At 48.0% G+C, this 14,313-nt stretch overlaps 1 protein-coding gene across 5 annotated transcripts in view; it reads left to right on the top strand.

Moving 5' to 3' along the window:
* Positions 1–7,376: 7,376 nt before the first annotated feature.
* CDC42BPB (CDC42 binding protein kinase beta) overlaps positions 7,377–14,313 on the top strand; it is a 94,194-nt gene continuing 87,257 nt past the window's right edge. For 4 of the 5 annotated variants that reach the window (XR_014618503.1, XM_084288106.1, XM_084288105.1 and 1 more), the window contains exon 1: positions 7,377–7,769. Coding sequence is in view for 3 of the 5 variants with exons in the window: in XM_084288106.1 (XP_084144232.1) it covers positions 7,592–7,769 (178 nt within the window). In the remaining 2 variants the exon portion in view is untranslated. Of the gene's footprint in view, positions 7,770–11,896; positions 11,966–14,313 lie in introns of those variants that run through there. The other variant, XM_084288107.1, reaches the window with a different exon arrangement.

The raw sequence follows: 14,313 nt of genomic DNA, 5'->3' as shown, positions 1-14,313 counted from the left end.
TGCTCCTCCCACAGTACTTGATGGCCAGAGGACCTCCAAGCCAAGAATTTGGGTTCCTGGTACCATATCATAGTCATTACTTGCTCTTTTGTCACTGAAAACAGGGCTTTGGTAAAGCATGTGTGAAGCAATAAAGTGTATGTGTGACATTGTCACACACAGGATCAGACACTGACTCAACCCCACGTTAGCAGGAATTGCACCCACACCCAAAACGGAGAGACTGCAACACTGTGTTTAGTCATGTCTGCAAGTTAAAACCCCACAGACGCAGCTCCTTATGGCCTGTAGATTGTTTCAGCATTGTACAGAGACAACTATACAGAGCATCTAAAAAGAAAAAAAAAAAAGATAACGTGGGGACAGCAAGACGGCATTTTATTATCGAGTGGTTGAGGGCTGATGACTGCAGAGCCAGCTGGAGGCCAGTGCAGAACTAGAAGTTGTCCTTTCCTTCTCCTTTGCCAAAGTTAGTGAGCAAAGCTGGCTGCTACTTGTTCTGGGAGGGGGTGAATGCACTCCCACAAGCACCACCAGCCGCCACACAACCCCCAACCCGAATTAGCTGGTGCGTGTCCAGCTCTTCAGGGTCTCTCCTGACTTTTAGTCTCCCCTTCTCCTCCATTTCGGAAGGCAGTGTGACACCCATAGACCCTGCAGAGTCCCACTGGGTGCCACCAGCATCTACCAGAGGATGAGCAGCTCATCACCACTCCCTGTGAGGAGGCAGCTGTGAGGAGGGCAGTCAGGCCAGGCCAGCACTCACATTCACCTGCGGTGCTACAAAGTTTGGGTCTTTTCTGAATCACTGTCAATATTGCTAGAAATTGTGGAAACTGCTGGCATAATGTGTGAGATGGGGGGCTTCCGCACAGCTTTGAGAAGACCAGGTAAGCCAGAAGCCAAAGGTAGCAGCATTGGTGTAAATCCAGCCTGTAATGGTGCAGCTAGGATCAGCCTACAGCTGGGGTGAATGCTTTGTTAGAGCAAATGAATAGGAGCAAAATGTCTTTTTCGCACATTGTCAGAAAAAAAGTCATTTTGTTTTTGGAAGAGGCTCTATTGAACAGGAAAGCGAGAATTACCCAGAGATGCCTTTCAGGGTATTTGATACTGAAGATAGTACAGTTATTTTATTCACTGCCCCAGGATACTGTGAATAAATTGAAGCCATTTTGGTCCCACCTCTGCCTTTCTGAACAGTGCCTGGAAATTCATAATAAAACACCAGCAGCCAAAGGTGGTTTGCCAGGTCACCATTACCGAAGAAGTAGAAGTGTTTTCTGCACACTATCTCCTGCTGCTTTTTGGACATTGTATAACTGTATTTTTTTCCTGAATGCTATTTATGCTCTGCCTCTTATAAAACAGATTGGAATCTGTGTTTTTTTTTTCTGATTTCAACTTCTCATTACCAAAAAAATAAAAGATTATCTATGGATTCTCCATTGTGGAGAGGGAACCAGGGAAGAGAATACAGTAGAATTCACTTTATTATTATTATTATTATTATTATTATTATTATTATTATTATTACTTTGATTATACATTTTCTGAAAATCAAAGAGCACTCTGTCATAGAAGAATGAAGTATGTACTAAAGTAACGTTACTTAAAATGCAAAAATATTTCATTCAAAGCAGACTAGTTCTTTTCCTTGTAGGTAGATTTAGTTGTGCTTATCTCCATGGGAACACTGCTATTAAAGTCAATGACAGATTTTTAAAGGTACAGAAGAAAAGACAGACTGAAGAAGTTTTTCTTTTTTTTTTTTTTCCTACAGTCATTCCTCTCAAGACATTAAAAAAATAAAATAATAAAATGCAACATTAATTTAAAATGCAATATGGAAAACACTGCTACTCTCAGCAACCCAAGGGAACTAATCCTACAGATTAGCTAAGAAAAAGGATCACATTTCCTTTTTGCATATATCACCTAAAATTCCTCTTATTCTCCATGAGGAACAATACTACTTTGTGCTTGGCTGAACCACGGTGCCAGTGTATCTAGCAAAATAAATCATTAAATAAAAACCCACAAAACAAAACAGGATAATCTTGGTACAGCATCTACTCAGGCGCAAAAAATTGCCTCTAGCAACATGATGCTTTTCACACTTCGAACAAAGATTGATCTGACTGAGTCTGGCAGATGTGAGGTTGCAGTAACACAATACTATTAAATGACAAAAATGGCAACTATACAGATAGCAAAACGTGGTGCTGCTACTTGCAAGATGTCGTAATTGTTGACAAGTACTTCTTGTTGTTGTTGTTGTTGTTTTTTATCATCCCTACTGCTTCCACCTCCTTTGAAGATCCCTGAAGTAGCATGAGTCTAACTGGTTTTTGTTTTGTTTTGCCAGTCTTTCAACATTATCATGTGCCTAAGCAGACTAGATCATGGAGCCATTGCTTTTCTTGGGATATTGTGGACTTGAAATCAGAACTGAAATAAAATTGAGCTGTTGTGTTGCCTCAATGCGGTGATGACATTCTGTTCCAGATGTCCGCAACAATGACCTCATCTAAAACTGCAATTCCCTGACACTTCAGTCATTTTCAGACAAATTCTGGGAAAAAAAAAAAAAAAAAAAAAAAAAAAAAAAAAAAGAAAGAAAGAAAGAAAGAAAAAAAAAGAACAAGTGGCCTCATAATGATTTTGATGGAAACAGCTGCCCACTTCAGTTAATGCTACTCTCAAGACGTGAATGGAATGAGAAGCTGGTTAATTTGATGTGATCCATTTCAGGCTCCTTGTATTAAACTGCCTGTAATCAGGAAACATACTGATCAATACCCATGATGGTTTCCTGAAATAGCAGCAGGGAGGCAAGTTCCCTTCTTTCAGGTGAACTTTAAATAGACATAAATTACCAAGAAAGAAAACAATATGAGCAAGAAAAAATATCGAGGAGGAAACAATATGTTTGGGAACCTGCTGCATCTAGACTGGAAGAAGTGACAGGTTTGTATGGTTTCTGAGCCTGTGACAGCTTCTTGCTCATTAAATCCATCAAAGCAAACCAGGCAGAAGTGATGTATCCCTAAAAGAATCTACCAATACATCCAAGGATTTTTTTCTTCTTTATTTTTTTTTCTCTTTAAGAAAGCACCCACCAAGTGCAAAATCTTTGCATATCCTAGTGCGCCTCACCTTCACTTCAAAATATTGTGTTATACTATGACTGAATTCTAGGTATGTAGAAGAGCAAAGCAGAAGCACTGCCAGCAAATGCACTTAATGGCAGAATGCACTTAGTAGAAGGTGGCCTGCCAAATGGCTTTGCTGCTATTTTTTTTTTTTTATTATTGTTATGAGAAAGCATTTTAGTGAAAATTGGAAACGAACAGACTCTCAGCTCTTCCCAGCACTTCTTCATGAGCAACTTCCCTTTCTTTCCTCCCACTTCACTCATCATCATGTGCGAAGACAAGAGCATCTGTGAAATCCCCTTGCTAAACTAGTCCATTAGCAGTGAGCTGAAGCAGACAGAGCTCCCTGGAAGATGAAGCAGAGTTCTAGCATCCGTCATCCTACCAAGAGACTTCGCCTTGAGAAATCTTGTGCTCACTTCTCACCATCACTAACCCCACACAGTCTCCAATGGCGACTTAGCTGTTGTTTTTAATATCGAGTATCTTACCTCAGTGCTCAGGCTCACATGATGAAATGTCATCAAAGACAGCCCCCACTGATAGATTATTTTTGGCTCCCAGTCTGGATGACAGCTGTAGATTCACACTGCTTTTGGCAATAAGGAATTTTTTAGAGTATTGCCAAATACAAACAGTGATGGAAAGGTGACAGTTTCCTAAAAAATAATTCCAGGAAGGAAACTCTATGATAACAAGAAGAAATAAACCAGTCATGTTGTTCTTAGTCAGATTTAACTCTTTCTTATATTCTACTTTTGAAATTTTATTACTATGAGCTTTCTATGATTTCAATTTAATTTTATTTTGTATTCTGAATCCTTGGAAAACTCTCTTGCCTCACATTAGTAAGCTTCTCTCTCAGCGAGAAATTTCATCTAATTTTCTTAATGAGTAGAATATATTTACATCTTCTAGCTAGGTTTTCTAGCTGTTCAGAATCTCCCCTTTGCTAATTAATGTAAAAACGATTGAAATAAAAAGCAAATAAAGTTTGCAACTTGATATTTTTTCCTCTTTACCTAGAATTCTGTCTGAATGTGACAAAGTAGGTATTTGTGATGCCTTCACTTTTTTTTTTTTTTTTTTAGCATGAAGGCCTTAATTTTTAATGAGAAATATTTGCAATTTCTGTCTGTAGACTTCCCTATTTCTTTATTCTTCTCAATTCCAAACTGATCTGTGGGTGGATTTTCCTGAAGTCATAAAGCAGTGACACAGCTATTTCCTGTTGCCATCAAAATTCTGTAACAGAATTTCTCCCTCTAGTAGTTACTAAGTTACCTGGAGAACAGCCAAAAAGAAAAAAAAAAAAGAAAAACGAAAAAAAGAAAAAAAAAAATGGAGAGGAAAGAGACTTAAGTTGATTAGTTCTGAAGGAACTTTTTGGTAGCCATATGGACTTTTTTCCTTCAGTTCTGCAAATCTGCAACGATTTCAGAAAATATATGTGAGAACTCTTTTGCTTACATTTTGTCTAACCAGAAAAAAAAAAAAAGAAAAAAAAAAAAGAGGATCTTAAAAATCAGAACAGTTCCAGAAAAGGGGGCTGTATTTTTCCACTAAAATATACCACAGGAAAAAGGAACCAGTAAGATGGATCATTTAATTCATTTTAGCCAGATCACACTTATTTTTAGTATATGGAGTTGGCACACATGAGTAACAGAAGTAGAATACCTTCAGCTACATTTTCAAGCTTACATACATTTTTAATAAGTATACCAAAAGTCACTTTTCAGCTAGGTAGTTTTTTTGCAACTGCAAACCTTGCTGTGAAAATCCAGCTTTGTTTACAATACACAAAACTTGTAACCCTTCACAAGATTTTTTGAAATCTTTCAGCTAATTCTGAAATAACTACGGTACCACTCAAATACCTTTTCACATGTGGGTTCTATACACTAAACCTTCCATAGTTGTTAAAGCAGGCTTCAATATCATCTGCCATCCATCTGCTGTCTTCCCAGCATAGGACCTGATTCGTCAGTGGTCGGTGTAAGTCAGGAATAGTTCTTGAAATCCCTGAATCCTACTAATGTAGAGCAGACCAAGGGGACTGGTAGGCAGAGAACAGCTCTGTCTTCATCGGGCTGCAGTTTCCTTTATACACTCTTTCTTGCTGAAGAAGGTTGTGATAATCACCATCTGCAGGAACAGATAAGAAGGGGAAAAAACAGATAACTTTCTCTTGTATTATTGTAACAAACTACTGGATCTTTAGAACTCTGCTCCATTACCCTGATAAGCTGTCCAAAAATGAGTCTCCAAAGTGGTAATAAGTGGAAAATGTTAAACTCTCATTTTAAATAAAACAGTAACACCAGGAAAAAAAAAAAAAAGAAAAAGAAAAAAAAAGAAAGAAAAAAAAAAGGATTATTAATATGCTAAGAATCCTGCAAATTAATGCATCTATGATATTAAACAGTTTGAGGTCAGGTGAAACAACTGTAACCAGGGAGAAACATAGAGGGAGAACAGTGAAAACTTGTGAAAGAATATGCTGTAATTTTTTTTTTAATCCACTGTGGCTTTTCTTTGTTTTAAAATTATATGTTCTCAGTGAAAAAACAATGATTCACAGTATCCTCTACTGAACTGCATTTTTTAGAATTAACAAGTCCCAACATGCCTATACCTTTTTGATCCAGGTAGTAGGTCCAAATGCACAGCATGCTGTTATTATGACCCAAATAGCTTTCAGATACAATAGGTATTCGGTGTCAAAGAAATATCAGACATGCCTGAGGGGCAACAGCTCCTGAAAACAGTATTTCCATAGTCACCTGCTGGACCTCTGTCATGTTGGCAGCAATACCTTCTGCTCCGTAATGTTCTGTCTAGCTCTGTCTGGCTGTGCTCCTGAACTTTTGAAAAGGGCAGCTCCCTGGATGAAGCACTGGCTGGGGCTGACCCTCAAGGTGATGGTCGAGATCATTCGGGTCTTTCAACAACCTCACACATCAGTTTCTGACCATGAAGAATGCCAGCAACTGCAACTTCTGCTATGCAAACTCCTGCCCAGCTCCAGCTCCTGGAGGCAGGAGGTTTGCTAGCTCTGGCAGACCCAGCGCAGAGCTGCCTCCCATCTCCATGTGATGATTTCAGGATGGAAATGAGGAGAACTTTCTTCTGAGAAAGAGCAATGAGGCATCAGAACAGGTTGCCCAGGGAGGTGGTGGAGTCACCATCCCTTGAGGTGTTTCAGGAGAGGTTGGACGTGGTGCTTAGGGACATGGTTTAGCGGGTGACATTGGTGGCAGGGGGATGGTTGGACCAGATGATCTTGGAGGTCTCCTCCAGCCTTAATGATTGTATGATTTTCAGCACACCTCGCTCCATCTAATCACCCGGGGAGACGAGCTAAGCAGAGGCATCCTTCCCAGTGTAGTTTTGCATCGGGACCTGACCGGCCACATTCCTAGAGAGGTAAACTCCCATCACGCTATTCAGCATCTTGCCTGGAGGTGCTGCAATCTCCAGAGAGAACAGTTCTCAGAATAAATTGAAATGCAATATATATATATATATATGTACATATTAAAAAAAAAAAAAAAAAAAAAAGGCACTTCATAAAGCTTGAGAGCCTTGCACCCAGCTCCTTCAGGTGAGCACGAGCAGTTGCTAACACACAGGTCTGTGCTCGCCCTGCTGCCTCAACCACCAGCAAGGCACGGAGGCTGCCAGAGCTGCCTGGTGACAAGAGGAGTGACACCAGGGGGTGACACCAGGGGGATAACATCAGGGATGGACACCAGGGGTGACCCCAGGGATGGACACCATGGGGTGACACCAGCCCAGTGGGGCAGCAGCTGCCCCCTGGGGGAAGCCGTAGCCTGGCAGAGCCCAGCTCACCCCCCAGACCCCCGCAGCCCCCCAGCAGTGCAGGGACCCCCTTAAAATCCCTCCAGCACCATGCCACAGCGTGGCGAAAGTGCTGCGCAGCCCCTTTAACCCCGTGGCGAATCTGCGGGGACGAACCCAAAGCCCTGAGCACCCCCATCCCCAGCTACGGCGCGGCGCAGGGCCCAGTCCCCCCTCCCTCCCCTCCCCGCGCCGCTCTCTCGCGGCGTTCGGGGCGTGTCCGGGGAGGAGCCGAGCGGCGCCGGAGATTGCCGAGCGGAGTCGAGCGGCGCCGGAGATTGCCGAGCACCTCCGGAGATTACCGAGCGCCGCCGGAGATTGCCGAGCGGGCGCGGCCCTTCCCTTCCCGCCGCCGGGGCGAGGCCGGAGCGGGAGCGGCCGGGGCGCGGCCCATGGAGCGGCCGCGCCTGAGGCGGAGCCCGCGGAAGGAGCCGCTCGGCCCCGGCGCGGCCGTGAGGAGGAGGCGGAGGCGGCGGGGCTGAGCTGAGCTGAGGAGACACGGCCGGGCCCCGTCTGTGTGTGTGTGGGGTGTGTGTGTGTGAGGGGGGGACGCCGGGCGGCTCGGCACCATGTCGGCCAAGGTGCGGCTGAAGCGGCTGGAGCAGCTGGTGCTGGACGGGCCGCAGCGCCACGACAGCGTGCTGAGCGTGGAGACCCTGCTCGACCTCCTGGTCGGCGTCTACGCCGAGTGCAGCCGCGACTCGCCGCTCCGCAGGGACCGATACGTCTCCGACTTCCTCGAGTGGGGTGAGCCCGGCGCCGGGGGGAGGCTGAGGGGAGAGGAGAGAGGGGAGGGTCCCCCCCCGGGGGTGCTGGGCCTCCACAGCCCCTCACGGCAGGGCTGGGCCTCGCCCCTTATATACACCCCCCCCCCCCCCCTCAATATACCCTATGTCCATGGTGCTGTGGGCTCTGGGGGTGAGGCTGAGGGTGGAAGCTGGCCTGCTGGCTGCGGGGAGCCCCCCCCCCGGTGCTTGCTGTGATCAGTTCGTGCTCAATCGGGCCGTGGTTTGTTCAGCTGGGGAGGCTGGGAGGCGTAATGCACGGTGAAGGTGGCTGGATTGCCCCGTGGAGCGAGGGCTGGGAGGAGAGAGCCTCGCTCACGAGCGCGGTGTCCCGTTCGTCAGCTGTTCCGTGGCTGTACGGCTAATTGGGCTCTTAAGGATATCTGGTAAGAAAAAAAAATAATAATAATAATAAAAAGAAACAAACAACAAAAAACACAAAGGATTTCCTGCGGGAGGGGGAAGGGCGATTCGCTTCAGGAGATGCAAATGTGTGTCGTGGTCCTGCCGGCCACAGCACCGGGAGGGAGGGACAGCTGGTTCTCCTTAATTTCTGTGGGGACCACCACTCTTTGTGTCACACTAACAAACTAAGAGGATTCACTTCCTGGACTCTTCTATTGACGTCAGTAATGCGATTGCCAACTGAATAATTAACCACTCGATCACATCTGCCCTGCAAGGCTGCAGCCAGGGGAGCATCGATTATTTGTTTTGTTGGGGGAGCTTTGTACGTCTCCTGCAAAGTGCAGGCTGGTTTTGAACTTGTTTTTGAGCTGGTCGATTGAACGAGCGAGCATCTAAGGGCTATAAACCGTATTGGAGCAGGGCACGGTGCTACTTTTAGGGTAAAACTCAAGGGCAGGATTTGGGGCAGGCCAAAGAGCGGTTCGCTTTTCCTGTAGCACTGTTGGTGGCTGGGTCTTACAGCTTGATTCCCGTGTTGTCATTTTCCGTGTGATGGAGAGTCCAATTATCTAATTGTTTATAAAATTGCTTTTCCAAATCCTATTTATTGTGTTCATTGAATGTGAAAAGGTTACTGACTTGGTGAAAAGTATATCTCGCAATGAAAACAGTGTGCAGCTCTCTCTGCAGCGTGGGATTACCCTAGTATAACAAAGTGCCTATTCAATAAATAATTGAAATGTATGTGAGCTACCATCTGGTGCTGCAGAGTGGGGATAAAAGTTTATAATCCAGTCTCTCCGAGGTAAGGGGATGGGCCTAAATCTGCACTGCTGTGTATTTGGGTTCCATCAGCGAGGAATGCCCTTAAAAGCAATTAAAGGCCATCCCGTGTGTTCCTCCCTTTCCTTCAAGCTGTTGCAAGCAAGTCAATGGCAACAAGGAGACACCTTTTATCTGTGTCCTAATGCCCTCACAGTATGGTTCCACTGACAAGGAACTTGGTTCTGCCTCCAGCTAATAAGGAAGCTATCATGCCAAACACGCTAATCTTCCTCATGTCATGATGTGCAGTGCTAATTACAGCCTGCTTCTCTGTTAGGAGACAGGCCGGATTGATGTGCACAGGTTCTGCGCGCTGTTATGTGTCTGTGGCAGCATGAGAGTGCAGCTAAATATTTGGCAAATACTTTGAAGATTAGCGTGTTTCTTTATCGACGGGAGACAGGAGGAATTTCCTTCTGACAAAATGGAGACTTAGCGCCCACAATGGAAATCAGCCGCGTAGGTATGAAGGGTGAATTAAACCGAGCAGTCTAACAGGCAGCCCTGTGCTATTCTGGGCTTAAAACTGGGCACGAGGCATCAGACGTGCAGAATTCCCCCCAAATGGTTAAGTGGAATTGTTTGCACTCCTGGCTGCCAAGAGGAAGCCGAGTTCAGGCACGGGTAGGTGAGGCAGAGGTTTTTTATCCTGGCTGCGGGGATGCAGAGGAGATGTTAGGGCGTGGAGTGTGGCTGCTGGGCCTGGGGACCGCTCTTCTCTGAGGGCAGCACAGCGCTGCTTGGCTCCTGGAGCTGGTGGCTGGGAGAGGGGAGTCCGGAACCAAGCCCCACCTTCATCCCGTGAGCCTTGTGCCAGCTTCTGGTCAACACCTGCAGCAGCTCTGCACCTTGAGCAGAGCCCGGGGAGCCCGGGGTGATCGATCTCATTGCTTCTGTCCTGTAAACCTGGCTGCTGCTCCCTGGCAGTCCTGCCACGGGCTTGTTTCTTCCCAATCTTCTTCCTATTTGCTAACCAGAGAGGAGCGCAGGGTGTGGCCGTTTGCCCAGGGGCAGCTTGTGGCTTCCATCTCTTCAGCAATGTAGGAAGAATCTGCCATTTTAACCTTGGCAGTTGTTGCTTTCCCATGGTGAGCGGAGCTTTGAATATCCTAGAGTTTTTTTCCCCTGTACCAGAAGTATAACGCGCATATTTTCATGCCACGTATCGTGGAAGAAGAGCGAGCTGAGCTACAGGCGAGGGTTTTGAAAGTCATTTTCTTCCAGTTCCTCGTGTTTATAACTCCTGTTGAGTAAGGCCTCGCCGCTGTATTGTTTGTATAATAGATACTGAAACGCCGCTCGGTGTTCTCACGGCAGCCCCGTGTCTTACATGTTCAGCACGAATTCACCAGATCTGCGCGTGGTGTCATTTAAGCTGTTGCTGCGTGTGCTGCTTCTGGAGTGAGAGCTGATGAGGAATCCGCACAGCCAGCCCTGTTTATTCTAGCTCTGCTTCCTCATTCTCCTCTGAAAGTCCTCGGTGAAGCTGGCCTGCTGCTGCCCTAGTGCCTCTGGGGCCAAATTCCTTGATCATCTCTGCAGGTCCTCATAGCCCGATGGGGCTGGCATCCTGGGAGGCACTGGGTCTGGGCAGGCTCACGGTGCCCTGGGAAGCCCATAAAGCCACCTGCGTGGCCCTACAAGCCTGTGGCCCTATTTCCTTGGCTGAAGCTGCCCAGACCCGCTGGTGAGGACTACCTGAGACGGTCAGCAAGCACAGAGGAGGGTTTGTGTGGCCTTTGGGTTTCCCTGGTGGATCACACTGCGTGCTGGTGCTCAGGAGCTGCAAGTGGTGAGGTCTGTGTGCTGCTGAGCGTCCTTCTGAGGGACTTTTCCTGCAGCCAGTGCACCCCTTTCCCTGTTCTGCACGGCGAGGAGAGCTGTGGGGGTGGTGAGCTGGCACAGCTCAGGTCTCCTGCATCTCCTGGGGTCTCTCAGGAGACGCATCACCTGCCCTGTGGCTTTCAGGCACAGCGTGTTCCTCTGCACGGAGCCCGTTCTTCCCTCGTGCTGAGGGATCTCTGTGTTTCCTAATCCAACACCGGCTGTATGGGAGCCCCAGGATGGCTGCTCCCAGGGCTCTCAGCACGGCGTTGGTGCTCATCTGACATCACCTTGTTTTGCAGGAGTTATCTCAGCGGGCTGTGGCTGCTGCTCGCTGCCCCTTGCTCCCAGCCAGCCGGGACTGGCACAACCGGCTGCTCCCTTCCCCAGCAGCTTCTGTCACGGTTTGCAGCGGGTAGGCAAGCGTGTTCGGCGCAGAGCCTAACAGGAACGGGCCTTATTTGTATTCCGAGAGCTCTTGGTGCCGCACAGCCTCTCGCCCCAGCCTTTGTTTCCCCTGGCTGTGTTCCGTGCCGCTGGCGCAGGGCAGGACGGCGCGCATCCCCACGTGGCTCGCCCGGCCTTGTCTCGCTCCCGGACTGTGCACCGGCCAGCTTTCCCTGTGAGATCACCTCCAAGCCCGTGTCAGAGTAGTCTGATGTGAAAGGCAGCGTTTGTTCTCCCCAAAATGGGCACACGGGGTGCCCCCGTGGGCTGCTCCTGCTGCTAAGGCATGTTGGCCTTCTGCAGCCCCGCTCGGTGCGAGGTTGCTGCCCTCTGAGGCTGCAGTTCTGCTTTTGTTTTATTTTTCTCTGTGTTGCTGCTGTTGGTTTGGCCTTGTTTTTGCTTGTTTGTTTGTTTTTCCCCAGAAGAACTGACTTGGAGGGGGCCTGAAGCTGCGGGGAAAACAAAGAGGACTGCGGACGATTAGCAGGAGGAGGCCAGCTGGGCACCTGCTGCCAAGCCCTTGAAGACAGCCTGGTGGAACAGGCAGGCAGCGGGTGCTGCCCTAACAGCAGTGTGCTCCTGCTCAGGGGGAAAACGTGCGTGCAGCACGCTCAGAGCAACCTCTCTAGCCCAGCCTCAAGCTGCTGCTTTTGGGTGCGTGCCTCTTACGTTTGGGGCTGGGCCACAGGTGGGAAGCTGACGGGAGGGATGACCAGAAGGGTGCTGCCGTGCTGCTGGGGCCGTGATTCACAGCCTCGGGTCGCTGCAGGGACTGGTGCGTCGAGTTCTGCGCCTCGCTGCTGGTGGGGGCTAAGCCAGGAGGCTGGGACTGGGCTTTCCTTCTCCTCCCAGCTCCGCTAAAGGAGGCACGGTGACATGTAATGGGTGAAGTGAGAGGCTCGTGGAGCGGACTTTGTGTCAGAGGAGCTTGGAGCCTGTTCTCTCAGCTTGAAGGCGGTTGTATTCAGGTGTGTGGATGTGGACCGGAGGAAAATTCACGCTTCCTCAGCCTACGTTAGAGCAGCTTTGAAGCTTGCTGCGGGGTAGATGTAGTCCTCTGACTGCCGCAGACACTGACGTACGAGAAAGTGCCCTGGGTAAGGGTGAGGGCACAACGTGTGGCTGATGTGGTGCTAGCAGGGGAGGCAGAAACTGTCCTGAAGTGTTTTGAGATGACCTTATGAGAGCTGTCAGACTTTGAGCACTGCTTATGAAGATCTTTGCTATGGCATATTTGGGTTATACCAGGAAAAGGTATCACTTAAGAACACGGTGTGCTTCTTGACTTGAGGTCTGTTGGTTTAAATTCCTCTCTCGTTCTCTTGACTGCTTCTCCCCACGCCCCCATCTGCAGCAAACGCAGAAAGAAAGCCAGGAGGTGACCCCAGCCTCTCCTAGCCTCTGCCAGCAGGAGCTGTGCAGCCTCTGATAAGCCTCCTGGGCACCAGAAGGTCAGCTTGCTTGGGTAGGAAGATAGCTGATGGCCAAGAAGTCTGAATTTCAGTCTGTGGCCCAAGTCCCTCTTCTTCCATGGGACCAACAAAGCCGTTGTGGCCCCTTGTGCTAGAGGTAGCAGCACGAGGGCATGGGTGAGGGCCCGTTGGGGCAGAGCGAAGCTACAGCTGCCTTGCAGAGGTTCTGGAAAGGCCAGTGGTGGTGGTGGCCACGGTTCCTTTGTGCACACTGCAGTGTGGATGCAGCTGGAGCCCTTTCCTGTTCCCCGAAGGCTTTCCTGTGGTCGGAGATGGGGCGCTGCAGCCGGGATCGCCTGGGTAAGGAAGCCTTTGACGGTCAGCTGGCAGGCACGCGCTGGCATGATCGCCGAGCCCTGATTTCCAGCGGTCTCTGCTGTCGAGTAAACGGTTTCTGTTCCTTTACAAAATGGAGGTTAGGATTAATTCGTGGTAGAGCAGCAAAAACTGCCACGTTAGCTTTGATAGCATTGTAGTCAGGGCTAGTGATCTGAAGGCCTGAGGTTCAAAGCTTGCTGCTGTGTGCACGATGTTACAGTGCATCTCTTCTCATCTGCAATTTTTAGATTGGGTAGAATATCTTTAGAATATCTTCTGATGACTTTTTCTGTCCTATTTTATTCCGTGAGACGCTGGCATTGGATGCTGAAGGCGTGTTTTGACAGCGTGAAAGTAGTGTGGTTTGGAGGCTGGGACGCACATTGGCATGAGCTGTTGAAACGACAGCCATCCTGGGCAGAGCTGCTCTTTTGTCCCATAGAAGGAAGTCAGCGTTGCTTTTGTCCTGGGGATGGATAAAGTTGCTAGTAACGAGCAGCCGTCTACCGAGGGCTTGAGGAATTGTCCTTTGTTGAAGGCTGTGACCTATTTTCTAGTTAGATTCTGCTGAAAAGTCAGGACAAGGTAGGTAAGTCATTGCTAAATCTGTCTTCATGGGGAGGATGTGCAGCCTGTGCTTTCTCACTCGTCTTACATGGCAACACACGAGTGCAGAAGTCGGGTTTCGTAAGCATCCTTACATTCAACATTTCTCAGAACTGTTTCATTGAGAAAGATGAAAATCAGTTGCAATTCCTTTTTGCAGGTAATATTAAGCTAAAATATTTTGCCAAGAAATATTTCATTTGCATCATTAAAACTCCTGTGGCTGGCACCGGTTTTGCGCTCTCGGTGCGGAGAAACTGCTCGGGTGGTGGTTTAGTCAGCACATTCAGCGCAGCGAGCCCTTATCATCTGAAGCTGAACCAACCTTTTTTCTTCCAAATAATTCACATGGGAGAGTGAGTCAGTTGCTTTTACACCTACGAGAAACAAATGGCTTCAGCTGTGAGTCAGAACTGAAGAGACTCGTTTCGTTGGCTTTTTTTAGCAAGTTGATTCTGCTTTATGGATATATTTTAATGCATTGGTTTCCAGAAGTGCTGATCTATAGCCGAGATCAGGTGGGAATGTTAAACTGCTGTAGGTCCTTCACACTTAGGAGGCTTGCATTTTGCTCCTTGCTTGCAGCTTGAGGTGGTTCATGCAAGC

The sequence above is a fragment of the Netta rufina genome (genome assembly GCF_964035555.1).
Source record: "Netta rufina genome assembly, chromosome: 5".
In the NCBI taxonomy this organism is placed as follows: domain Eukaryota; kingdom Metazoa; phylum Chordata; class Aves; order Anseriformes; family Anatidae; genus Netta; species Netta rufina.
This window is presented reverse-complemented; position numbering and strand designations above follow the sequence as displayed.